At 50.6% G+C, this 26,834-nt stretch overlaps 1 protein-coding gene across 8 annotated transcripts in view; it reads left to right on the top strand.

Annotated features, from left to right (window-relative positions):
• ECE1 (endothelin converting enzyme 1) overlaps nucleotides 1-15,635 on the top strand; it is a 113,551-nt gene extending 97,916 nt beyond the window's left edge. For 6 of the 8 annotated variants that reach the window (XM_025855654.2, XM_073903238.1, XM_025855655.2 and 3 more), the window contains 8 exons: nucleotides 1,485-1,583; nucleotides 2,070-2,147; nucleotides 3,689-3,792; nucleotides 8,616-8,726; nucleotides 9,452-9,519; nucleotides 10,375-10,565; nucleotides 12,382-12,477; nucleotides 13,151-15,635. In XM_025855654.2, the coding sequence (XP_025711439.1) occupies nucleotides 1,485-1,583; nucleotides 2,070-2,147; nucleotides 3,689-3,792; nucleotides 8,616-8,726; nucleotides 9,452-9,519; nucleotides 10,375-10,565; nucleotides 12,382-12,477; nucleotides 13,151-13,327 (924 nt within the window). In that variant the 3' untranslated portion in view covers nucleotides 13,328-15,635. Of the gene's footprint in view, nucleotides 1-1,484; nucleotides 1,584-2,069; nucleotides 2,148-3,688; nucleotides 3,793-8,615; nucleotides 8,727-9,451; nucleotides 9,520-10,374; nucleotides 10,566-12,381; nucleotides 12,478-12,600; nucleotides 12,706-13,150 lie in introns of all 8 variants that reach the window. The other 2 variants (XR_003205090.2, XR_003205089.2) reach the window with 2 other exon arrangements.
• Nucleotides 15,636-26,834: the final 11,199 nt, after the last annotated feature.

The following is a 26,834-nucleotide window of genomic DNA, read 5'->3' on the forward strand; positions in this document are numbered from 1 at the left end:
GTGACGGCGCACCTGCACTAGCCCCTCGTGAACTTGGCCCCCTGTGATGGCGCACCTGCACTAGCCCCTCGTGAACTTGGCCCCCCGTGACGGCACACCTGCACTAGCCCCTCGGGAGCTTGGCAGCCCACGCTCCAGGTCTGCTCTGGACCTTTCCTACTCCAGGCCAGGGCTCCAGCCTTCACTCAAAGGTCCTGTTTTCTAAAGCCCTGAATGCTGTGAGCTATTATCACTGAGTGCTGGGCACTTAAGCCACATTATCACTAAGCCTGCGAGGCCACTCCAGCCATCTCCTCCTCCACCCCCAAGGGAAACAAAGGGCCCAGGGACATCCTGTTGGCAGAGCAGCTCTGGCCTAACTGGTGACATCTTTCTTAGCCCAGGGGGTAACCCCATGTCTGGACAGGCAGAGGAACATCATGGCCAGGGGCATGAAGTCAGCCAGGCCCCAGTTCAGATCCTGGGTCCATCACCTCCTGGTTGGGTGATTTGGGACAGTTTTCTCCCTTTGCTGTTGACTTGGAAGCGGGGCTGTCCATCCTGTAGCAGGACAGGAAATGAAATGCTACACACGGGGTGCCTGGGCCTGGGTGGCTCAGTTGGTTAAGCGTCTGCCTTCGGCTCAGGTCATGATCCCAGGGTCCTGGGATAGAGCGCCCTGTCGGGCTCCCTGCTCAGCGGGAAGCCTGCTTCTCCCTCTCCCTCTGCCTGCCGCTCCCCCTGCTTGTCCTCTCTCTCTCTCTCTCTCTCTCTCTCTCTCTCTCTCTCTGACAAATAAATAAATAAATTCTTTAAAAAAGAAAAGAAATGCTACACACAGAACACCTGGCAGAAAACAAGGGCTCTGCAAATGGTAGCTATTATATTTTTGTTACAGTTTTTTTACTAATTTTAATTATGTAGATATCATGTGCAGTCAAACATTAGCAAACACTCACTCCCTTACGCAACTCTCCGTGAGCGGCTGATACAGAATCTTTGTCTAGTTCTGTCGGCAGTCAGGACCTCTCCTCCTTCCGCTGTGTGCCTTCCTTCCTCGGCTCTAGAATCTTTGGGCCCTGAGTCTGCCTCTGACGTTATTGCCCTCAAGAACAGCTGTTCATCTCCAGCCTGAAACTGCTTGTCAGAACTCAGGTTCTCTAGATTTTAAAGCCCATTCCATCGAAAAGGGATCCTGTGGTCCAGTAAGTCTGAGAAAGGCTATGAATTTTACACTCTCCAAAAGGATCGAAGTTCGTGTTACACCATAAAGGCTCTGAAAAAGTCCTGCAGAGGAGAGACTTTTCCAGCACTTCTTGTCCTCAGTTTCTGTGGTGTTGATGCTCTGTTTATGGAAGTCCAGTCTTGTTTTGCAGGACTTAAGTGTTCTGGGCACTGAGGAGCCTGAAGCTTTGAGCTGATTCCTGAGTTTAGACTCTGGCCTCCTTCCACATGGGGTGCCCATCCAGTGCCCGGACCTCACTGGTCAGCTTCTGTCTCCTCAGGCCAGCGAGATAATACTAGAGATTAAGAAGGCGTTTGAGGAAAGCCTGAGCACCCTGAAGTGGATGGATGAAGACACTCGGAGATCAGCCAAGGAAAAGGTGAGGCTGGCCCAGTGCCAGAAGGGGTGGCTGAGGCTTCCCACCTAGAGGGCCGCACCCACAGATGGAGGGGGTGCCTGAAGCGAGACCAGTCACATCTGGTGAGCACAGCAGGGATGCCGTCCTGCCTTCACGGGTGAATATTCCAGCAGGGTGGAGGGACAGCCTTGAACACACGATTGCATTAATGACAATATAAAAATAAGCCATGTTGAGTCTGTGAGGGAAAAATGCAGGGAGCTGTAGCATGTCTAATGGAGAAAGAAGGATCTGATAATAGTCCAGCAGGTGGCGGCCAGCAAAGGCTTCCCTCAGGAGGGAAGCAGAGACCCAAAGGGTAAGTAGAAGTCAGGCAAGAGAGGGATCTTTCCAGAAAGAGATGCGGAAGCCCTGAGGGGGAGGGCCTGCCCATTTCCTTTTGGCCCAGAGCCTGAGCCCAGCCAGGCCTGCTGGGCACTCAGTGTCCTTGGTGTCTCTCCTGTGCAGGCGGACGCAATCTACAACATGATAGGCTACCCCAACTTTATCATGGACCCCAAGGAGCTCGACAAAGTGTTCAATGACGTGAGTGGCTCCCACCCTGCCCCCTTGCATTCCCGAATGTCCCTGAGGTCCCCACGTGGGGAAGAGCAGAAGCAGGCTGGGTCCAGGTGGGCTGTGAGAGGTACCTGGACTGTCAAGGCGTCTCCAGATCCGTCGGTGTGGGGTGTGGGGATGGATCTGGCATGAGGGGGCTGTTCTGTGCCCCTTCTCTCCTGGGCCTGCTGGAGGCCCCTGCCCCCCCCCGCCCAGAGCCACTGTCAGTGCCCAGCAGTCAGGACCAAACAGTGCCCTGTGCCCGGCCAGACGCTCCATTTAATGGGGGGGGGGGGGATAATGGAGGTGAGCCGACCCTAGGAGGGACAGACAGAATGAAGGCCCCTAAAACAGCAGGAGGTGGAGTGAGGAATGGAGCCCCTCATACCACCTCTTCCTTCCCGGCCCCCCAGATTGCCTCCTCTGCCCAGGGTCTTCCCCCTTCCCAGAGAAACCTGGACCTCGTTTGGACCTCCAAATGCTAATGGGAAAAAGGAGGCGTGAATCCCAAATGCACGTTTAAGCTTAATTGAGGCAACAAGGATACTTGATATATTCCTGGTGGTTAGAACTTTCTGCAGGCCGTCCCCATAAACGGATTGTGCTTCTGCCCTGAAAGATAGTTTTATATCTTCTTGTGATTGAAATTTGTGAAATTCAGGCATTTTTGCAATTATAATAACCCCTCATCATGGCTCTATTTAAAACCTAAGAATATTAAAATTGCTTCCGAGAATATGAGACTGACTCACTCCGCAGCCTTTTTCCTCGAGGATAATTTAAGATGCTCCGGGGTGTCACGGCACAGACCCGGGGATTCCTGGGGACAGGCACAGCCCACAGGATCAGAGTCCTGTCTCCAAGGTCTAGCATTTTACCGGAGCTCTGACGGAAGCCAGAAAGCTCTGGAGTGGATCTGAGGAAGAACCTTGCCCCTGAAAAGAGCCTAAAGGCTGGGCTGAGTGCTGAGGAAGGCGTGCGGTGATGCCTGTCCCCTGACATTTCAGAGATAGACCCCAGCTCGACTCGTGTGGTATCCAGTGTGGTAGCTGCTATAGCCACTACTGTTTTTAGTTAATTAAAATCTAAGTGTAACAGTCACACTAGCCGCATGTGAAATGCTCCGTAGCCACGTGTGGCTGGTGCCTGCCATACTGGATAACACAGGCAAAGAACACGTCCATCATCACAGACAGTTCTGTCGGACAGCACTGGAGAGATTTGCTGTCTAAGGCCCAGGCACTGCCGCAGGCCTGTGACACTGCTGGGTGCCGAGCAGCCCTGTGAAGCTCTTAGTGTGTCCTTGAACGGGAGAGAGTGCCAGGCCCCAGCAGGGTCAGGGCCACGGCAAGAACCCAAGCCTGCAGTCCCGAGACTCCCATTCCGGCCTCTGACCTGTGGACCAGTCCCTTAACCTCGCGGGGTTTGAGCTTCCTCGGCTTTAGGAGAAGGGGTCTGTGTGTAAGGAGCCGAGGGGCCTCCCAGCCCGGACGCGCTCTGATCTCGTACCTCTGCTTCCTCTTGGCCAGTACACCGCAGTCCCGGACCTCTACTTTGAGAACGCCATGCGGTTTTTTAACTTCTCCTGGAGGGTCACTGCCGACCAGCTGAGGAAAGCTCCCAACAGAGACCAGTGAGTCCCCGGGGCCTTGCTGGGAGGGCACTGGCGCCCGGAACACAGGGGTGCTCTGGATCGAGCGTGCTTTTCTCACACGCTCACGGATGCCAGACGTAACGGTCACAAACGCCATCTGAGGAGCGGGCACCGTCGCTCTCCCACTCTTCAGATGAAGAAACCAGGGACCGAGGATGTGTGCCCAGCCAGGAGCTGGGACTGGCCTGGGTCTGTGTGCCCCTGGCACCCCGCTGGTGGACAGAGTAGCCGGGCCTCACCCGCTTTAGCATTGGGAACGTCTGCCTCCTTACTCGCAGAGAAGATGGGAGGAGCCGTCTGACAGTCACGTGTGAGCGCTAGGAGGCCCTCAGCTAGCGGAGATTCTGAATGGGCCCCCAACAGCTGTGGTTCCCAAACCTTACTGCACATCAGCACCCTCTGGGGAGGGTTTTTTGTTTGTTTGGTATTTTTTAAGATTTATTTATTGGAGAGAGAGAACGAGTGGAGTGATAGGGAGAGAGACTCTCAAGCAGACTCTGTGCTGAGCACGGAGCCCGAGATGGGGCTCGATCCCACCACCCTGAGATCATGACCCAAGCCAAAACCAAGAGTTGGAGCCTCAACCCGCTAAGCCACCAAGGCGCCCCCTGGGGGAAGTTTTTTTTTTTTTTAAATACAGCTTCTTCCTGGACCTCAAACCTTCTTAAAATAATCTGGAATGAGCCCTGGTTTCTGTCATTTTTTGAGCAGTCTCCTCGGGAAACTCATATGTTGTCAGCCCAGCTCTAGCTCTCAAAATAAGTTTCCCCCCACGCCTAAAACATTTTGCAGAATAAATCTTAACCAAAAGGGGGAAGCAAGAATTCTCTTTGCTTCTGGCGCCCCCTCGTGGCCAATAAGGGTTTATACATCTGTTTCCTCTTAAGATTCCTGTCTCCTACAGAGGAACCCCCTCCCCTAAATGCACGGAAGGCGGTTTTTTATCTCCAGAATATGGCACAGGTACTGCCACAAGGTTCCGAATTTATCTGAAGTCTTTTAATTTAGCTTAAAATTTTTCACTTAAATTCTGCCTCCTGGGGGCGCCTGGGCAGCTCCATCGTTTCCAGGCATCTTGCCTTTGGCTCAAGTCATGATCTAGGTCCTGGGATTGAGCCCCAGGTCATCTCAGGGTCCTGGGATGAAGGCCCACGTCAGGGTCCCTGCCCAGCCTGGAATCTGCTTCTCTCTTACCCTCTGCCCCTCCCCGCTGCACAGGCTCTCTCTCTCTCTCTCTCTCTAATAAATAAAAATCTTTTAAAAAATAAATAAATTTTGCCTCCTGCCCATTAATGTATGGAGCCATGATTATTTGAATATAAATATGATGTTTTTGATTTCTATCTTCCCATGGCTTCAGTACCCCACAACACATCTCTTTGAGGCTCACCTGGAGGAGACAGAGTGAATAAGCTCTTGGAGAAAATGTCCTTTCTGTCTCACTCCACTCATCACTGGGCTTCCCCTCCACACCAGAAAAATTATTGAGTGGACAAATGTTTCTACCATCAGGGTCCCTTCTATACTTTTTTTTTTAAGTTTTATTTATTTAAGTAATCTCTGCATCCAACGTGGGGCTCGAACTCACAACCCTGTGAGTCATATCTCTTCCAGCTGAGCCGGCCAGGCACCCCCTTCTACACTCTTGAAAAATTATTGGAACCCAAAGAGTCTCTTTGTGTATGGAGATTATATCAATTTAATGGAAATTTTATGAAAAATAACTTTTTTAGGGGTGTCTCGGTGGCTCAGTCATTAAGCATCTGCCTTCGGCTCAGGTCATGATCCCGGGGTCCTGGGATCAAGCCCCGCATCGGGCTCCCTGCTCCGTGGGAAGCCTGCTTCTCCCTCTCCCGCTCCCCCTGCTTGTGTTCCCTCTCTTGCTGTCTCTCTCTCTGTCAAATAAATAAATAAAATCTTTTAAAAAAATAACTTTAAAAAAAAAGTATAGTGAGAAAAAAAGTATTTTACTTTTGGCATATTTCTTTAATATCTGCTTAATAGAAGACAGATGGATTCTCATATTTGCTTCTATGTTCAATTTATTGCAGTATATTGTTTTGAAATGTATAAAGAAAATCTAGGGGTTCCTGGGTGGCTCAGTCGGTTAAGCATCTGACTTTTGATTTCGGTTCAGGTCATGTTCTCATGGTTATGAGATCGAGCCCCTCCTCAGGCTCTGCACTAGTCGTGGAACCTGCTTAAGATTCTCTCAGGGCGCCTGGGTGGCTCAGCTTGGTTAAGCGTCCAACTCTTGATTTCAGCTCAGGTCGTGATCTCAGGGTCGAGGGATTGAGCCCCCTGTTGGGTTCCATGCTCCGCAGGAGTCTGCTTGAGATTCTCTCTCTACCTCTCCCTCTGCCCCTGCCCCCTGCATGCGTGCACGCATTCGTGCTCTCTCTCTCTAAAATAATAAGTCTTAAAAAAATTCTCTCCCTGGGTGGCTCAGTCCGTTGGGCGTCTGCCTTCGGCTCAGGTCATGGTCCCGGGGTCCTGGGATCGAGCCCCGCATCGGGATCCCTGGTCGGCGGGGAGCCTGCTTCTCCCTCTCCCTCTGCTGCTCCCCCTGCTTGTGCTCTCTCTCTCTCTCTCTCTCTCTGTGTCAAATAAATAAATAAATAAATAAATAAATCTTAATAAAACAAAAAGAAGGCTTACTGAATGGTGTGCCATTTAAAAAAAAAAAATTCTCTCCCTTTCCCTCCACCCCTCTGCCCCCAAATGAAAATCTAGTCTCATGCAGATATGAAGTTGGAAAAGGGAGGGATGCTTTAGTAGCCTTTCTTTTTTTTTTTTTAAGATTTTGTTTATTTATTTATTTGAGAGAGAGAGAGAGAGAGCACATGAGAGGGGGAAGGGTCAGAGGGAGCAGCAGACTCCCTGCTGAGCAGGGAGCCCGATGCGGGACTCGATCCTGGGACTCCAGGATCATGACCTGAGCCGAAGGCAGTCGCTTAACCAACTGAGCCACCCAGGTGCCCAATTAGTAGCCTTTCTGTACTTGTGCACATCCTTCGTTGAGAACGACACCAAAACTCAGCAACTCGTAATTTCTTAAAGGTTAGTAGCACTGTGGAACCTGAACCCATAGCCATTAACTTTTCCTGCTCTGTTACACTAAAGTCTGTCAGTCTGTCTTGCACTTTGAATGGATCTTTTACCCAGCCATGATTTGTAATATCATGCATTGGTCATTTGGAACAAGGCTTGCTGACTTTTATATACCTCTAAATGCGTGCACGCATTCGTGCTCTAAATAGTGACATTTTCATTATACCATATCCCAAAAAATCCACCTTTGTTCTTATCACTGTTGACCTCCTGAGAGAAGTCTTTAGCAACTGATGAATTATTGAACTCTACATCTGAAACTAATGATGTACTATATGTTGGCTAATTGAATTTAAATAAAAAAGTCTTTCAGCGTTTGGAAGCTATCAAGTTTATGGTGACTGATACAAGTTCTTGTCGTTAATTTTGCTAATTAATTTACTAATTAATTTTCCTTGAAACTTCAAAGTTTTTTAATTCTTAAAAATTTTTTAAAGATTTTATTTATATATTTGAGAAGACAGAGCAGGGGGAGGGGCAGAGACCGACGGAGAGGGAGAAGCAGACTCCCTGATGAGCAGGGAGCCCAAAGCCGGGGCTCGATCCCAGGACCCTGAGACGATGACCTGAGCCAAAGTCAGAAAGCTTAACTGACTGAGTCACCCAGGCACCCGTCATTTTTTAATTTCTTTAAAAAATTTTTTTATTCTTATTTTTTTAAGTAAGCTCTATGCCCAGGGTGGGCTTGAACTCACAACCCGGAGATCAAGACTCGCATGGCTCTACCAACCAAGCCAGCCAGGCGCCCACAAAGTTTTTTTTAAACCTTGAATTTTTATCACTGGCAACAGATGATGTCAGTTGTTTCCTTTCATTTTCAAGCTGTCTACTGGATACCAGATGTCTGCCAAGCCTGAAATGCCGGTTGGCCAGTCATCCTCACGAGTGCAAACGGGGGTCCCATGAGAAAAGCGCAAGTGCTCGTGTGGACTTCCCATCTGGTCACACCGAATATCAAGACACTTCTAACTCAAGGGTCTAGATTTAATGACATTAGGTAACCGTGGGGCACCTGGCTGGCTCAGTCAGTAGAGCACGCGACTCTTGATCTCGGGATCATGAGGTCAAGCCCCACGCTGGGTGTGGAGATGACTTAAATAAATAAAACTTAAAAAAACATGAAGAACTCGTGCTACTTCATCAGCGATGTTCCTCAGTGAGATGGGTTTGTTTTTCCCGGTGAGGAAGGCAGGGACCACTAGAACAACCCGGGCCACTACCTTGATTCACTCATGGGCTCCCGCAGCTCCACCCACCATTGCTTTTCCACCGTCAGAGCAAACGTCATCATGGTGGAAAAGACAAATCATGTCTTAGTATTATCATGGAAGATAGTTTGGGCCTCGCAGACCCCCTGAAAGGGACTTGAGGACCCCTCCAGGTGTCCACAGTCCATACTTTGAGAACCACTGGGCAGCAGTGACCTTTCGTTACATAACGGTCCGTCTGGTTCTTCGTAAGCACCTCGCTGTTCCACTGTGTGGTGCGGCATTGGATTTCACTGATCCCTTTCTTTGCAGATATGTGGGTGTTTTCTGGTTCTCACCCTCAAAAACACCGCTGCTAAAGACATTCTTGTCCTTGTGTGCCCTTGGGGCTGGGGTTCAGGCCCTTGGCACCTGCCAGATGGGCTGACCCCCCTTTGCCTCCCCACCAGCTGGGCCTGAGCTTTCTCGTGTGTTTGCATGCAGGTGGAGCATGACCCCACCCATGGTGAATGCCTACTACTCGCCCACCAAGAATGAGATCGTGTTTCCTGCCGGGATCCTGCAGGCACCGTTCTACACCCGCTCCTCGCCCAAGTAGGATGCTGGTGTTGCTGGACCCCATCTCCTTCCCCCAGCCCTCCGTGGACACCCAGCCTGGCCCGGGGGCCTGCAGCTGACCACACGAGCCGGCCAGTCTCCCTGAGGGCTTTTTGTCCCACTGGTCCAGGCAGCTTGGGGCCCTCAGGGACATTGCAGAGACAACAGCACCCTCACTCCCTGCGCTTCCCTCCAGGGGTCTCCGGGGTCCAGAAGCCCCTGCACAGTGGGAGCTTGGGGGCATGTCATGAAATCAGGTGCCCTATCTAGAGGAAAGCCCCCCCCCGCCCCCCAGTGGTGTTTTAGAGCAGTCACAGCTGGGGGGTGGCGGTGGAAAGTGTGAGAGCATGGTCTGAGAAAGGCCCTGGGTTTGAATCCCAGGTCTGCTCTTTGCTGACTGCGGGGCCCTTGGGTAAAGTGACTGAACCATTCCCAGTCTTGGTTTACTTATCCAAACAGTTGGTCACTAAGGCCACACTCTTCTGAGGTGACCAAAGAGGACAGTGCAGTTCGGTTGGAGGGTCTAGCACAGTGCTTGGCCTTCAGGGGCTACAGGTGGACCACAGCCCATTTGCCCAGCCTCTGACTCCCCTAAGGGGTTTGCTGGAGGCTCAGGCTGCGGCCACAGCCCCACAGAGCCCGCAGGACCCTGCTTTGTCTCTAGACCCAGGAAGTGATGTCCCCTTGGGGCGTCACCCTCACCTTTGTGTTCCCCTCTCCAGGGCCTTAAACTTCGGTGGCATTGGTGTTGTCGTGGGCCACGAGCTGACTCATGCTTTTGATGATCAAGGTACGGCTTCCTGGGGTCCCCTTCAGACGGGGCACATTGGCTCCTGGCCCCATTGCCTCTGCTTTGCTCTCGTCACTTCCAAAGGTCTGGAGACAGATGGGTTTGGGTTCAATCTTGGCCCTGCCCCTGCCCCTTGAATGAACTTGAATGAGCCCTGTCCTTTCTCCACGCCTCCTCATCCTTGTCTGTAAAATGGGCATGATGATTGCAGCCTCGTGTGGTGATTCTGGGGACTGTGTCAGGCACAGGGGGTTCCTGGAAGCTGTCTCGTACTCAGGAGTGGGTGTTAGCAGTCAGCAGGGAGCCCACATTTCTCCAGCACTCCAGAGACTTCTCTGGGCCAACTGCCATCAAAGGAGTCGACGTCATTTGCCTCCTCACCAAAACATCGAGAATCCTCATTCCCTCCTGCCTTGGGCACCCCAAGGCCAAGAAGGAGGAGGTGGGGCCTTAGAGGCCGGGGCCTGTCCTGTGATCCTGGTGCTGCTGACTCCATTTCCCCCTTCCTGGGCTCGGGGTCCGAGGCCCTCAGTCAGCCTTGACAATGAATCCAGCTCCACCAAAACCGTGAACGTGCTGACCCTTTACCCGCATCACGTTCCTCCATCCTCTCTCCCCCACCCACCGCCCAGCTGCCTGGCTCATCCTCCCAGCTCCTCTGGCACCCAGGCCAGCATCGTCTCCCCGGGTGCTGCTGGGTAGGCCTTGGGGGGGAGGGGGATGGGCAGGTGGGTCCGGAGGGGGGATGGGCGGGCCACCTCTCACCAGGCGGAGAGGCGGGCAGAGAGGCGCAGTGAGCCCTGCCTCCTCCCCCCTCCTCCCCCTTGACCTGACGCTTCCCTTGGAACCTTACAGGACGGGAGTATGACAAGGATGGGAACCTTCGGCCCTGGTGGAAGAACTCGTCCGTGGAGGCTTTCAAGCAGCAGACGGAGTGCATGGTGGAGCAATATGGCAACTACAGTGTGAACGGGGAGCCCGTGAATGGCCGGCACACGCTGGGGGAGAACATCGCCGACAACGGGGGGCTCAAGGCGGCCTATCGGGTAAGAGCTCATTCCCCACACACGCCCCGGCCCGGGTCTGGGTCTGGGCAGGGGCCTCCTCAGGAAAGGGTCTTTACCTGGGACCAGCTGCAGCCGCTGCGTGACCTTCTCTTTGCTCATCTGCGGAACGGGGGTAGCGGGGACCGACGGAGAGGTCTGCGAAGTCCCTCGCACAGAGCAAGGCGCGCAGACGGCTTTCCGGACAAGTCCGCCCGACTGACATTCAGAGGAAAGGGCTTAGGCTGGAGCCACCTGACGACCTGCGGGTTCCTACCTTGGCAGGGATAGGCATCATTAAATCAGGCAGCAGTGGGCCCAGGAGGGGAGGGGAGGGGAGGGACACAGGTCATGGAGCCAGTTCTGGGTTCCAGTCCTGGTTCTGGAGAAAGTCACTTGGCCTCCTTGAGCTGCAGTGTGCCTGGCTGTGAACACCCACTCCCTACATTACTGCGCTGTCAGAAGGACAACATGATCTAATTTATCCTTTAAAACCAGAGTCGGCAGGGGCGCCCAGCTGGCTCAGTGGGAAGAACATGCGATTCTTGATCTCGGGGTCGTGAGTTTAAGCCCCACGTGGGGTGTAGAAATTACTTAAATAAGTAAAACTTCAAAAAACAAAACAAAACAAAAACAAAAAACCCCAGCGTCAGGAAACCTCTACCCTGTGGGTCAAATCCAGCCCTCAGCCTATTTTTGTAAATAAAAACATAGTGGGACCCCCGCCAGGCCTGTTGGGCTCCATGCTGTCCGCGGTTGTTTTCACACCACAACGCCAGAACAGAGGAGTTGCACTGAGACCGTTTGGCCTCCAACACTGAAAATATTTACCCTCTGGCCCTTCGCAGGAAAGTCCGCCAACCCCGGCTTTATGAGGATGACTTAAGATGTTGTGTCGGGAGGGGATTGGAATTGGACCAGCTCGAGTCAAGGAGTCTAGTTAGCAAGCTCTTGTGAGATTGTCCAGGCAAGAGAAGGGATGAAGCAGGGGATGTGGCAGGGGTGAGAAATGGCCAGATTTAGGTGGTTTGGATAATTGAACGAGACGCTCAGGGCGCCTGTCTGGCTCAGACGGAAGAGCGTGCGACTCTTGATCTCTGGGTCGTGAGTTCGAGCCCCACGTTGAGTGTAGAGATTACTTTAAAAAAAAAAAAATCTTTAGGGGGCCTGGGTGGCTCAGTTGGTTAAGCGACTGCCTTCGGCTCAGGTCATGATCCTGGGGTCCCGGGATCGAGTCCCCCCGCAGCAGGCTCCCTGCTCAGCAGGGAGTCTGCTTCTCCCTCTGACCTTCCTCCTTCTCATGCTCTCTCTCTCTACCATTCTCTCTCTCTCTCTCAATATAAATAAAAATCTTTAAAAAAAGAAAGAAAGAGAAGCTCAAAGAAGAACTCTGGGGTTGGGGCCCGAGGCACTAGGTGGTTGGCGGTGCCATTTACCGTGGTGGGAAAGTGTGTGCGTGTGCATGCATGTGGGTGTGCGTGCGTGCATGTGTGTAACCCCTCATTCTGTCTGTGCCATATTAAGTCTGGATGCATCTTGGAAATCCAGCTGAAGCTATGAATATTCAAATCAGGGAAGAGGCTGGAGCTGGAAATATGCACCTGAGAGCCATGGCCATGTAGATGGTATTTAGAGCCCTTCGGAATGAGTGCTGGTGAAGATCACTCCTCTAGGCGGTGGGGGGACCCCGGACTCCCCCAAACAAGTCCTTGCCCCAACAGGGTAGAGCTTCCCGAGGCCTCCCGCACTGGCCCTCCACTGTTGCCCTGTTTGCTCCTGTGTCATGGGAGCCCCTGAACTTTGTTTTGTCTGCCCCCAGGCCTACCAGAGCTGGGTGACGAAGAATGGGGCTGAGCAGACATTGCCCACCCTGGGCCTCACCAATAACCAGCTCTTCTTCCTGGGCTTTGCGCAGGTGAGTTCTCTGTAGGAAAATATGCCAAACTCAGGCACATTTCTGCCATCTTGATATTCCAGGAGCTCTGAGAGCCAAAGGCTTCTCAACTGAGAACCTTCTAACTCACTGGACTGTCCATAGGACATCTACTCTGTAAGAAGATGAGCTTCCTGCCAGTAGAGAAATCCGATTAAGGGCCATGAATGCCATGAAAAGGTTTCCTGTATCAGGTAGATGAGAGGACAAGTGAGTGCTAAGGGCCCTCTGGTTCAGGGGTTCTAGAAATTTCCTAAACTCAGGATGCCCCAGGATGTCCCTTGAATTGGCATTAATGTATAGTCTTCTCTTAGTGCCCCGAGCCACCAGGCCATTACACAGTTTTTGTTCTGCCCAGGATGTGAGTGATCTGGACTCAGTTGAAGGTTTTCAGACTGGTCTGGGGGCAGAATCCTTTGTGCAGAGGAAATCTAATGCAGAGGCCCAGGACAGACAGAGGTGACCACAGTAGAGGATGCTGGGATGGGGGACATAGCAGCCCACGGTCTCTTCCCTACCCACCTGGTCGCCCCTCCAGACGCCCAAGGGTCTCAGAACCAGGTGGGGGCTCATTCCCCTGCTGTCGTGGACGGGGGCAGTCTGGTGGTCTCAGGGCCCCACAGTGACCTAGCTTCTCTCTTGTTGCCTCACAAAGGTCTGGTGCTCTGTCCGCACACCTGAGAGCTCCCACGAAGGCCTCATCACTGATCCTCACAGCCCCTCCCGCTTCCGGGTCGTTGGCTCCGTCTCTAACTCCAGGGAGTTCTCAGAACACTTCCACTGCCCACCTGGCTCCCCCATGAACCCTCATCACAAGTGTGAGGTCTGGTGAGGGTGGCAGCGCCGTGAGCCAAGACAGGATGAGCCCCCAGGTGGAGCCTGTCAGGCCACCTTTCCATCCAGCGTCCAGGGTGTCGCCCCGCCCCCTGGCCGCCCAGGGCCCCCCCTACCCCGCACTGGAGGGTTTCCAGCCGGAACCGAGCCTCTGATGTGGGTTCTCAACACAATCCGAGATTTGATCCCCTGTGAAGACCGTGTCATCCCAGGCACATGTGCGCCAGTTCTCATGGGCATTTGGGTGTTAGGCTGGTGGCTTACCGGGCCTGGGCCCCATATTGACAAGGGCAGTGGGACACGGACCCCTGCCCACATCCAGTGCCAGAAACACCACAAATACCACTGTGTCAAATGCTTTAAAGATATATTTTTGGGGAAACTATTTTTTAAACATTGTGGAATACACTGGAAATCTTCAGGGAAATAATGCATTTAAAACACTTTTTTTTTTTAAGGAAAGGATTGGTATATTTATTATATTCTGTTTTTCTAAATAACCTGTGGATAAGGGAAGACCCACTGATTTACCCCTCCCTTCCTCACTCGCTGGGAGGTCGGCTGAGGCAGCCATCCCCCGCCACTGAGCACGTGCCCACGTCGAGAGCTGGCCCAGTCCTTGGTGTTTGCAGTTTCAGCCTCTGTCAGCTGGTTTGCGGTCACGGGGCGTAAAGAGGAGAGGTGTGGAGGCCAGGAAGGGGCAGAAGCCCCCTCATGGACACTGCCCCTCACAGCTTGCCTGCCTCCGTCCCCAGAGTCCAACAGTGGGAACCCCAACAAGGACGGTCTGATCCCCAAAGTCGCAGCAGGAGATTGATGGCTGTGGCAGGGGGAGGCCAGCCCGTGGCCGTCAAACCCAGCCCCGGGGCACCCAAGCACCCTAGAGCTGGATGGCGGGAGCCCCGCGAGGCCTCGCCCTGCGTCAGACGCTCTCTGCCATGCCGTAGGTAGCCTCTTTCTGTCCCTCTTCTGGCCGCTCCACGTGTGGCCCAGGGGCCAGTTGCCTGTCCGCAGCAACCCTCCCGTCCCAGCGTCTTAGGGGTCTGCCTTGCTGACCCTCTTCCCCAGGGGAAGGAGAAAAGGGAAGGCCATTCTCCTGTTCTGCAGGGCCCGGATGCTCCCTCTGGGCTTCGGCCTGAGCTTGGCTCCCAGGACCACGGCCAGCCCCGCCGGCCCGCCCTCCATCTTTAGTGCCTTAGCTGAGGCTGCAGCCCAGGCTCCACCCCAAGGAGACAGCCCTCCACCAGGTGCCCCTTTGCCTCCTCAGTGAAGCCTTCAAGTGTCCTGACTGTAACGCAAGGCCGTGCCCCCTCCTGCCAGTGTCCACAGAACTGCCCCTCGCAGCAGCCGGGGGGCTCCAGCCCGCAGGCAGGTCCGTGGCGCCACGGCCGGGGTTCTGACGGACCCCGGAACGTGCCCTGAGCCCCAGCCCACCCTCAGCCCCTTCGGCTGAGTCGAGACAATGCTTGTAGCTAGCTGGACTCCTCACTTGGAGGTGGGTTCAGCCAAGGAGGACTGTGAGGGAAGGGCTCCCCCGCCACGGTCAGTCCGGCCTGTGGTGTCAGGGAACCAGGACTGGTGTCCCTCCCTGAGGCCAGAGCAGCCAGTGCCCGTCGAGGCTCACCATCCTGGCAGCCCGAGGCCTGGCCGTGCTCCCTCAGCGCGCTCGCCTCGCCCCTGCTGCCAGGACCCCCCCTGCCCAAGAGGCCCAGCCGGATCCGCCTGAGGCCCCTGGTCCCCGCAAGCAGCGGGCCTGGTAGCTCTTCAGAGGAAAGGTAGGCCAGGAGCCAGAGAAGAAGCCAGAGTCAGGGGCTGCCGCACGCACCTCGCCACACAGAGGTAGGCTTCCCAGCCCTGGCGCCGCCCGGTACCTCCTCCGACGCCCTCCTTCCTTCCCGCCTTCCCCATAGAAGCTCACAGTCCTCGAGAGTGTCCGTCGGCGCCACAGACCGGAACCTCCCCGCCAGAATCAAGGGTCCCGGGGCTGAGGGTCCAGCCAGAGGGGGTGCAGACTGCATTCAGCAGGGGGCCCGGGGAGCGCAGGGCTCCGGCCCAACAGGGATGGAAGCAAAGGAGGCAAGCCCCCACTGTCCTGCCCTGCCCCTCCGGAGCTGAAAGAAGCCCGAGGGGATGGGCAGCTCTGAAAGCCGCCCCCCTCAGGCCCAGGGAGCCATAGGGCTGGCCGCTCCGCGGGTACATGGACGTGGGGTTTGGAGCTGGGAATCTATTTTTTGTATTATTATGTTCTGTGCTACTGTAGTTTGGGCGTGGCACTATTGTAACTCAAATAAAGTACTTGTACCGAGCGTCACGTGACTGTGTGTGTCCTCCGGGGCTCGGGTGGCGGGGGGGGGGGGGAACCCTGGCCAACACAGAGCTCCCCATCCTCACCCAGGCAGCGGGGCTAACGGCACCTCCTCCCCAGCGTGGAGGCCTTGGGCCCAGACAAACGCCCGGAGGTTACTCGGTGCCTGTAAGAGCACGTGAGCGCCCCCTGCCGGGGAGGATGGTGCGTGCCAGAGGTGTCCAGGGGGCATCCTGGTGGAAATACTTTTTCCATGATCTTGGAGCAAAGGGGGTCAGCAGAGGGTTGCCAGCCCTCAGATGCTCAGCGGGGCCGACGGGAGTAGGTAAATTCAATGAAGTTCAAGGAAAAGTGTCTGACATACACTCATGCCTCCCCCTGGGTTTTGCATATATTCTTCCCTCTGCCTAGAATGCTCTTCTCTAACTTCTCTGCCCGATACACTCCTACCCATCCTTCAACGCCCAGCATAGCATCAGCTCTTCTAGGAAGCCCTTCCTGACCTCCAGATCACGTACGATCACACAGGCTTCCCTCGCCTAACGGAGTAGAGTGCCAGGACTGCTGTAACAAAGCACCACAAACTTGGTGGCTTACACAACAAAAATTTATTGTCTCACAGTTCTGGAGGCTAGAGTCCAAGATCAAGGTGTCCACAAAGTTGATTCCTTCTGAGGGATGTGAGGAAGAATCTATTCCAGGCATTTGCCTAGCTTCTGGCGGTCTGCTGGCCAACTTTGGCGCTCCTTGGCTTGTAGAAGCATCACCGATCTCTGCCTTCATCTTCACATGGTGTTCTCCCTGTGTGCGCATCTGGTACGTGTCCGAATTTCCCCCCTTTTTTATAGGGACACCAGTCATGTTGGATCAGGGCCCACCCTGATGACTTCATTTTAACTAATGATTTCTGCAGTGATCCTATAAGGTCATATTCTGAGGTATTGGGTGTTACAACTTCAACATATGAATTTGACGGGACACAATTCAACCTGTGAAAGTGCCCGTGCCATCTCTAGCAGCCCAGTGCCTGGCACAGACAAGCCACAGAGTAGGGCTCGGTGACTGTTGGATAAGTAGGTTGGTGGGTGGGTGGATGGATGGGTGCATAGGTGGGTGGGTGAATGGCTGGCTGGTTGGCTGGAGGGTTGGGTATGGGAATGGGAATGGGTGGATGAATGGATGATTGAGGAAATGGATGGATGGGTGGGTGGATGGATGGGTGCATAGGTGGGTGGGTGAATGGCTGGCAGGCTGGCTGGAGGGTTGGGTACAGGAATGGTTGGATAGATGGATGATTGGGCAAATGGATGGATGGATGGATGGATGGATGGATGGATGGATGATGGATGGGTGGGTAGATGGATGGGTGAGTAGATAGATAGGTGGGTGGATGAATGGGCGGATAAATGGATGGATGGAAGAATGGCTGAACGGACAGATAGCCATAAGTAATGTATCACCAAGGGAGCTGTCCCCAAAACACAGCAATGCCAGAAAGAATGAGCCCAGTGGGCTGGAGTAACCAGGAAACACTTCCTAGAGGGCAGAGATTTCAGCTGATCCTTGACTGAAGGGGGAGAATTGGGGTTCATACTCTGAACTAGACCAAGTGATGACCTGAGCAAGGGGCAAACTCTTCACCCTGCCTTGCTTTAAAAGGAGTAAGTCGGTTCTCAGTTTCTCCAGCTGTAAAATGGACATTTATCTCTGTCTTCTCTTTGTTGTGACCCACAAATACTGGGGAGATATGAGGGTGCTTGAGACGGTGCACTTTGAACCCCTCAGAACCTTCACACGAGGTGTGTGCATGAGCCCATAGCCCAGCATTTCTCACCTGGACAGCTCAACCTCATCCCTTCCACCCAACTGCCCTCGGGAAAGCAACCTATTTAAATATCACATCACTCCCCCTCACCAGCTCCCCACTGTACTTATCTGCCCTAGGACTTGGACTCTGCCCAAACTGCCCCCACTGGAGCACCGCCCGCCCCCCCCGCCACCTTGAGCCTCCTTTTTGCACCTTAACAGTCCATGTTCTTCCCTGCCTTCAGATTGGAATGTCCTCCACACACCCTTGCCAAGGGATGAATGAATGAATACATGGATTGTTTCTTAAAGCTCCCGCACATTGTGTGCCTCCTGCAAGTCAAGCTGTGTGTGCGCACTTGCACAACCTCTCCCTGAATGCTTACGGCAGATTTCAAGGACAGCTACTTTAACACTCAGATCAGAGGTGGGGCAGTGGCAGAGCTGAGTTCTGAACCAGGCTGCTCGCAAGGAGTTGCTTGGGAAAGCATGAGAGGCTCCTACAGAAAGTGACGGCCCGGGGACCAAACACACACACACACACACACACACACACACACACACACACACACACACCACACTGAGGTACCTAAGAGAGAGACACCATTTTTTCTCTGCAGAGGGCAGAGGGCTGGCTTCCTGACGTTCCCTTTTTCCCAATGACCAAGTGAACAAATCCCTCCCTCTCCCCTGCTCTGAGCCCTGGGGCCCAAAGCAGGAATTAGAACCCACGCCTGACCTTTTGGGGGTTTACCCTACAGTTGAGATGAGAAAACACTTGCCAGATGCCACAAGGACGTAAGCAGACACCGTCCGGGACTTCTAGCAATAAGTCATTGTGGAAGCAAAGGGGTTCAGCAGGGGCTCTCTGGAAGGGTTGAGAAACTGCAAAAGGGAGGCAATGGAGAAGATACCAAACTATAAAGAATCTAGAACAATAATAAACCTAATTTGAAATGGGCAAGACCTTTACAGAAAGAACTATAACAGTTTACTGAAGAACATACAAGAAGACCTGAATAAACACACAGGAACGCCCTGGTCATGAATGGAAAGGTTCACTGTAATCCAAGGTGTTGATTTTCCCCAAGGTAATCTATAATGTCAGTGTTCTTTCAACCAAAATTCCAAGACAATTTTTCATGGAACTTGATAAGCCAATTCACATGGAAGAGAAAACTACACCATGGCCAAGAAATTTTGAAAAGAACAAGGGTGCCTGGGTGGCTCAGTTATTTAAGCCTCTGCCTTCACCTCAGGTCATGATCCCAGGGTCCTGGGATTGAGTCCCGCATCGGGCTCCTTGCTCGGCAGGGAGCCTGCTTCTCCCTCTGCCTGCTGCTCCCCCTGCTGGTGCTCTCTCACTCTCTCTTTCTGGCAAATAAATAAAATTAAAAAAAATACCTTTAGAAAAAGAACAATGAGGGAGCCAGCCCTATCAGAATCTGTTACAAAGCTCTAGTAAATAATAGAGTGTGGTGTTGGTGTCGAGAGAGAGGGACGAACAACTGGAATTTTTTAGAGAGCCAGAAACAGTTATGTGGATGTGTAGGTATTTAGCATAGGATAAAGGAAACACTTTAGCATATGTGCTGCGGAAGTGAGCACTAAAGGAAACACTTTAAATCAGCCCAGGAACGATGAGCCATGTAATAAATGGTTTTAAGATATCCACCTGGGAAAAAATGAATCTAGACCTCCCCTCCCTCACACAATTCTCACACACCATCATGGCAATAATTTCTACATATACTAGAGACCTAAGCATATAAAAATCCTAAAAGTATTAGATAAAATGTAACAGAATGTGTTTATAACTTTGGGTAAGCACAGCCATCTTGAAAAAGACAAATAGGGGTCCCTGGCTGGCTCAGTCGGTGGGGCATGTGTTTGCCCCCTACATGGGGTGTACAGATTACTTTAAAAAAAATCTTGGGGCTCCTGGGTGGCTCAGTCGGTTAGGCGTCTGCCTTCGGCTCAGGTTATAATCCCAGGGTCCTAGGATCAAGCCCCACATCGGGCTCCCTGCTCAACGGGAAGCCTGCTTCTCTCTCTCCCACTCCCCCTGCTTGCGTTCCCTCTCTTGCTGTGTCGCTCTCTGTCAAATAAATAAATAAATAAAATCTTTTTAAAAAAAATCTTAAAAAAAGAGAGAAGAAAAAGAGGGGTATCAGGGTGGCTCAGTCGGTTAAGCAGCTAACTCTTGATTTAGGTTCAAGTCATGATCTCAGAGTCCTGGGATTGAGTCCCAAGTCAGGCTCCGCACTCAGCAGGGAGTCTGCTTGAGGATTCTCTCTTTCCCTCTCCCTCTGCCCCTCCCCCTGTGCTCACGAAATCTCTCTCTTTCAAAAAAAAAATGAATCTTAAAAAAACAAAAGGAAAAAGAAATATAATTCAGAATATTTCAACTGATAAAAGTTCTCCTCCCAAAATCGAGGATAAAGCTGAAGTAAACTGTAATAGGATACTCTAGACAGAATGAAATATTCTCAAATAAGCATTTGGGGATATGGGAAAACATCTCCAATTAGAAATACAAAAACTAATAAGAGAAACAGACTAAAAAAAAAAAAAGGAAGAAATGAAATGAGAATTGATCTCAGAGAAGAAAATAACAAAATTATGTCATAGCTGAAGTTTAAACAAGGAAGTGCCCAAGTGCCCAAGAGAGAATAGATTCAAATGAAAAGTTTACAGAGGACATTGAAGAAAAAGCGGAGAAGAAACCAAGAGAATGAGAGCTAGATAAAGAGATAAAAATGGTGAAGAGTTAAAGTCTCAGGCTGTAATCCAAGCAGACTTTCCAGAAATAAAAGCTCTGGATCCTCATACACATCGAAAGGACTCACCAGCTAGTATATGAAACTGACATTGAGTCATCAAACCTAAGATATATCCAAGTAGAGTTATTGCACTTTAAACACAGAAAATCAGGGACTCCAGGCAAAGATTTGAAATAAAGTTATAAAGGCAACAGAATTAGACTAACATCAGGCTTTAAAAAAAAAATAAGCTGCATTGTATGAGGTGCCTAGAACAGGCAAAATCACAGACAGAAACTAGAATAGAGATTACCGGGGGCTGGAGAAGGGGAAAGAGGCAGTCATTGTTTAATGGGTTTAGAGTTGTTGTCGGGGATGATGAAAGCATTTGGGGTATAGAGGTGCCTGGCTGGCTCAGTTGGTGAGGCATGAGACTCTTGATCTTGGGGTTGTGTGTTGGAGCCCCACGTTAGGTGTAGAGATTACTCAAACAAACAAACAAACAAAACCCAGTAACTGAATAGGTTTGATGCACTTATTAAAAGAAAATAATTATTATTATTTTTAAAGATTTTAAGTAATCTCTGTACTCAATGTGGGGTTTGAACTCGCAGCCCAGAGATCAAGAGTCGAACGCTGTACCAACCCAGACAGCCAAGTCTCCCTGAAAGTTATTTTCAAATTAGCTCATAAAGGGGCACCTGGCTGACTCAGTCGGTAGAGCATGTGACTCTTCATCTCAGGGTCCTGAGTTCAAACCCCACGTTGGGCATAGAGCCTATTAAATAAAATGGACTCATAGGGGTGCCTGGGTGGCTCAGTCGTTAAGCGTCTGCCTTCAGCTCAGGTCATGATCTCAGAGTCCTGGGATCGAGCCCCGCATCGGGCTCCCTGCACCGCAGGAAGCCTGCTTCTCCCTCTCCCACTCCCCCTGCTTGTGTTCCCTCTCTCACTGTCCCTCTGTCTGTCAAATAAATTTAAAAAAATCTTTTAAAAAAATGGACTCATGGGCGCCTGGGTGGCTCAGTTGGTTAAGCGACTGCCTTCGGCTCAGGTCATGATCCTGGAGTCCCGGGATCGAGTCCCACATCAGGCTCCCTGCTCAGTGGGGAGTCTGCTTCTCCCTCTGACCCTCTTCCCTCTCATGCTCTCTATCTCTCATTCTCTCTCTCAAAAAAATAAATAAAATCTTTAAAAAAATTTTAAAAAATGGACTCATAAATAAAACTCAGTTCTATGGTCTATATCATAGAGACACTACCAAAATAGTGATTCAAAAATGTGAATAATGAAGGGATGGATACGGATTTATGAGACAAATGGAAACAAAAAAGCAGGGTCTGCAGCCCTGATACCAGAATTCAACTAAAATAAAACATTTAATGAGACAAAGAAAGACATGTTAGAATGCCAAAAGCCACATTTCACAATGAAGATAGAACAGTGACAAAGATCTACGCACCCAATGATGCATCAGTCCCCTACCTAAAACAGACAATGGTGAGCATTCACATGGACACAAATAGCTTCAGATTCTTTGCCCATTCAGGGAAGTCTGTCCATATACTTCTTCCCTAGACTCCCTGTCACCAATTTCCAATCATGTTCTTCTCAAGTCCCTTCCCATCCAGGTAGCTGTTGGGCAGAGCCTCCGAATCATTATAGATCAGGCCTCTGTACAGTTTATCTTCCAGGCAAAATGAACAATGGGGTGTGCCGCTTGAAGTTCTGCCCAGGGGGAGGGTTTCCCTTCACCACTGCCCTTCAGGGAACGTCCCAGAAAGGGGATATCGTGCTGTACATGACCACTTTGTGCAGAACGATCTGTAACTCAGGCCTAGGTTTTCTCTTCCTCTGTCAATGTGGTGTAGAGAACACTCCAGGAGGCCGTAAGTGTGCACTTGGAGAGAGGAGGTAATGTAGTGGGAGTAGGAGTCATGGGCACGTGGGCCACTTCCTCATGCAATTACTTGTGTGTTCAGGGCTTCCTTAAGCCCAATCTCAAATATACCAGTCCCATTTTTTTTTTTAAAGATTGTATTTAGGGGCGCCTGGATGGCTCAGTCGTTAAGCGTCTGCCTTTGGCTCAGGTCATGATCCCAGGGTCCTGGGGTCGAGCCCCGCATCAGGCTCCCTGCTCCCCGGGAAGCCTGCTTCTCCCTTTCCCACTCCCCCTGCTTGTGTTCCCTCTCTTGCTGTGTCTCTCTCTGTTAAATAAATAAAATCTTTAGGGCGCCTGGGTGGCTCAGTTGGTTAAGCGACTGCCTTCGGCTCAGGTCATGATCCTGGAGTCCCGGGATCGAGTCCCACATCAGGCTCCCTGCTCAGCGGGAAGTCTGCTTCTCCCTCTGACCCTCTTCCCTCTCGTGCTCTCTCTCTATCTCATTCTCTCTCAAATAAATAAATAAAATCTTTAAAAAAATAAATAAAAGATTGTATTTATCTATTTATTTGGAAGAGAGAGAGTGAGCGGGCGGGGGGAGGAGCAGAGGGAGAGGGACAAGCAGACTCTGTGCTGAGCGCAAGGTCCAAAAGGGGCCCAATCGCATGACCCTGAGATCATGAACCAAGCTGAAATCAAGAGTCAGATGCCCAACCGACTAAGCCACGCAGGCGCCCCTATACCAGTCCAGTCCCATTTGATGATGAGTGTATTGCCCATTTTTGTGGCTTTGTGGATCAGACAACACCCTGTTCACGACGGGCAGCTCAGATCGCATGATAACTTGGGGGCCCATGGTCACACGCCCAATAGCAAGCCAAAAGTTGTTTCTCAGAAAAGGAGTAGAGATCCACCGAGGGTGGAAGGGCTTTGTTCCAAAATCCTAAGGGTCTGTGCTAAGGGACCTGACAAAGGCTCCATCTCTCTCTGCCAGTGACACTAAAAGCACCCTGGGATCTGCTAGATCACATGACCTGAGCAGCCGAGCAGCATGCTCAATAGCCTAGACCTATTGCAGAGCCTTCTCTTGTTCTGGGCCCCACTCAAGACCAACAGTTTATCAGGTCACGTGGTAAATGGCCCTGAGTAGCATACCTAAATGAGGGATATGTTGCTTCCAAAATCCAAAAAAGACCTGCTAGGTGCTATGCACTTTTTTGGTTATAGGATGGGCCAGATGCAATAATTTGTCTTTTACTTTAGAAGGCTTATCTTGACAAGTCCACACTCCTGAGACCCCTGGGAATTTCACTGAGGTGCAAGACTGATTTCTGTGGGATTTATCTCCCCCACCCTCTGATGCACAAATATCTTTTTTTTTTAAGATTTTATTTTTAAGTAATCTCTACACCCAACGTGGGGCTTGAACTCATAACCCTGAGATCAAGAGTCACAGGCTCTACTGACTGAGCCAGCCAGGTGCCCCTGTTGCACAAATCACAAATGTCTTAACCAATGTCTAGAGTAGCTATGAAGTCCTATTCACTGGAGCCAATCAGCCTAATATCAATAATGGATCAGCATGGTATCTTGAGGGAAAAAAAGGCAATCAAGACCCCTGGGGACTAAATCATGACATTGGCCTGGAGAGTTGAGATGCATGGGAAGAGGGACAGTGGAGGTATATTGCTGGCCCTGCCAGCTGGAAGAAAACTGCTTCCTGTGCTCTTTACTATCGTGTATTGAGAAAAGAGCATTTGACAGATCAATAGCTGCATACCAGGTCCCAGGATGGTATGGACTGAGTGTCTAAATCCCCCAAAATTCATATGTTGCCATCTTAACTCCCACCGTGATGGTATTAAGAGGTGGGGATTCTGCCTGCTGCTGAGTATGTCTATTCCGGTTATGCATTCCAGAACTGGGAAAATAGCCCCAGGATGGATCTGAGCAACCACTGGGCACACTATGAGTCAGACCTGAGCTAACAATCCATCGATCACCTGACCTTCATGGTCCCGAGTCTGACTCATGGACCCCAGTGACATTTTGGATCAGTTCAGAGCCAGTGTCCAGGAATCTCTGGAAAGACTGATTATTTCCTCTCCCCCAGTTCACAGTCAGTCTGGCAAACATCCATAGGTCCCTTTGTGGAAGGGTAGGAGAAAGATCACTGGTATAAATTTTTGGCAATCTAGCAGATTCTCCTTCAAGGGACACCATCATCCCCTTTATTCAAGGGGTTCTGGATCTGTAAACTGGTTCAAGACTACGAATTGATCGAGAGGCCATAATTCTCTGTTTTGGTGATTCAAATAGATTTCTCTTTATTCAACCTGGAAATCTGCTTGTACAGATCAAGTAAGGATTTTGTAGATGGCCCACCTTCTTTTCTTCTAGGGACACTGTAATCAACTAGCCAACGCAGACGTCTCTGTAAATCAGACTGTTCTGACTGGTTCTCTGGCACTGCTGTCCATCACAGTAACCATGGTGCACATTGTCTTTGGTAAGTAAATACCACCGCTTGACCCCTGCCACTCCAGGATCTCATTATCCCCATGTATTTATTTAAAAAAAAAAAAGATTTTATTTATTTGTGAGAGAGAAAAAGCACAAGCAGGGGAGTGGCAGGCAGAGGGAGAAGCAGGCACCCCACTAAGCAAGGAGCCTGATGCAGGGCTCAACCCCAGGACCCTGGGATCATGACCTGAGCCGGAGGCAGACGCTTAACCGACTGAGCCACCCAGGCGCCCCTATCCCCATGTTCAGAGATCCAAGTTCAGTAGTAGAAATTCCCACTGCAATTTTTGACCCAAAGAGAAAAGAGACCATAGCTGCCGGAGCTCCTCTCACAAATATATTTGCCACAGTGGTGAAAGGGATGTCCTCTGGACCCTCCCATGGTGGGTAAGTAGGCCTTCCGTGACAAATCCACCCTGGTGGTCCGATCTCCCTAAGCCTCTGTATACTTTCCTCTGCAGTATATCAAGGCACCTCTGGCATTTCAACTTCCTTTAGTCTGGGACTCCTGTGGGTCTGTTTCACTCAACCAACCAAACTGCTAGGGTCCTATTAATTCCCTGTGCTAAAACACTAAATCCAGAATATTTGTTTCGTGGATTCACACAGCAGAAGTTGTCAAAGATTTTCTGTAGACAGCCAGATAGTAAATACTATTGGCTTTGCAGACCAATCTGTCTCCGCCAGAACTAGTTGATTCTCTTACGGGAGCACAAAAGCCGCCATAGACAATCTGTAAATGAGAGTATACCCCAATAACATTTTCTTTAAGGACACTGAAATTTGAATTTCATATATTTTCATGTATAATGAAATATAACTCTTCTTTTGATTTTTCTCAGCCATGTAAAAAATGTAAAAACATTCTTAGTTTACCAGTTGTACAAAAACAGCAGTGGGTCAGATTTGGTCCATAGGCATAGTTTGCCAATCCTTGCCTTAAGGTTTACAATATGCATCTTTCATTAATCTCAACCAGATTTCAAATAATATCACGCTACTTCGCATATAGTGAAAGAAACCTTACAACAGTATAGTCACAATTCTTCCCTCCCACCTTTTATGTATTATTGTCACACATCATATTTTTCTGTACAGTATATAAACTTTTTAAAAGTTTTATTTATTTGGGGGCACCTGGATGGCTCAGCTGGTTAAGCACCCAACTCTTGATTTCGGCTCAGGTCATGATCTCAGTGTTGTGAGATCAAGCCCCATGTCGGGCTCCGTGCTGGGCATGGGGCCTTCTTAAGATTCTCTCTCTCGGGGGCGCGTGAGTGGCTCAGTCGTTAAGCATCTGCCTCTGGCTCGGGTCATGGTCCCAGGGTCCTGGGATCGAGCCCCACATCGGGCTGCCTGCTCAACGGGAAGTCTGCTTCTCCCTCTCCCACTCCCCCTGCTTGTGTTCCCTCTCTCACTATGTCTTTCTCTGTCAAATAAATAAATACAATCTTAAAAAAAATTCTCTCTCTCCTTCTTCCTCTGTCCCTTGGTCCTTCCCCCCCAAAAAAAGTGTTATTTATTTAAGTAATCTCTACATCCAAGGTGGGGCTCAAACTCACAACCCTGATATTGAGAGTTGCATGCTTTCGACTGAGCCAGCCAAGCACCTCTATTTTTCCATATACTATAAAACTCCACTACACTGCTATTATTTTTGTTTTATTTTTTTTAAGATTTTATTTATTTATTTGAGAGAGAGAATGAGAGATAGAGAGCACAGAGGGAAGAGGGTCAGAGGGAGAAGCAGACTCCCCGCTGAGCAGGGAGCCCAATGTGGGACTTGATCCCGGGACTCCAGGATCATGACCTGAGCTGAAGGCAGTTGCTTAACCAACTGAGCCATCCAGGCGCCCTATTATTTTTGTTTTAGATGTTAATTACCTTCTAGGGTGATTAAAAATAATTTAAACATGTCTTTTATATTTACTTTCATTTTAACCATTTCTGAAAATTAATATTTCCTTGTGTACCTCCAAGTACCTGTCTGGTATCATAACCTTCCACTTGAAAAACTTCCTTGAAGATCTGATGGTACAGTTCCGCTGGTAATGAATTCTCAGCCTTTGTTGATTTGAAAAAGTCTTTCATTTTTTAAAATTTTTTAAATTAATATGCAGTAAAACTGAGTTTATTTGTGTACAAATCTGAGTTTGTAGACATGTAGAATCCCATAATCACCACAATCAGGATACAGAATAGTTGTGCTTTCATTTAAAAAGAAAAA

The sequence above is a fragment of the Callorhinus ursinus genome, unplaced genomic scaffold, assembly GCF_003265705.2.
Source record: "Callorhinus ursinus isolate GAN/ISIS: 27379988/994484 unplaced genomic scaffold, GSC_fseal_2.0 scaffold18, whole genome shotgun sequence".
In the NCBI taxonomy this organism is placed as follows: Eukaryota; Metazoa; Chordata; class Mammalia; order Carnivora; family Otariidae; genus Callorhinus; species Callorhinus ursinus.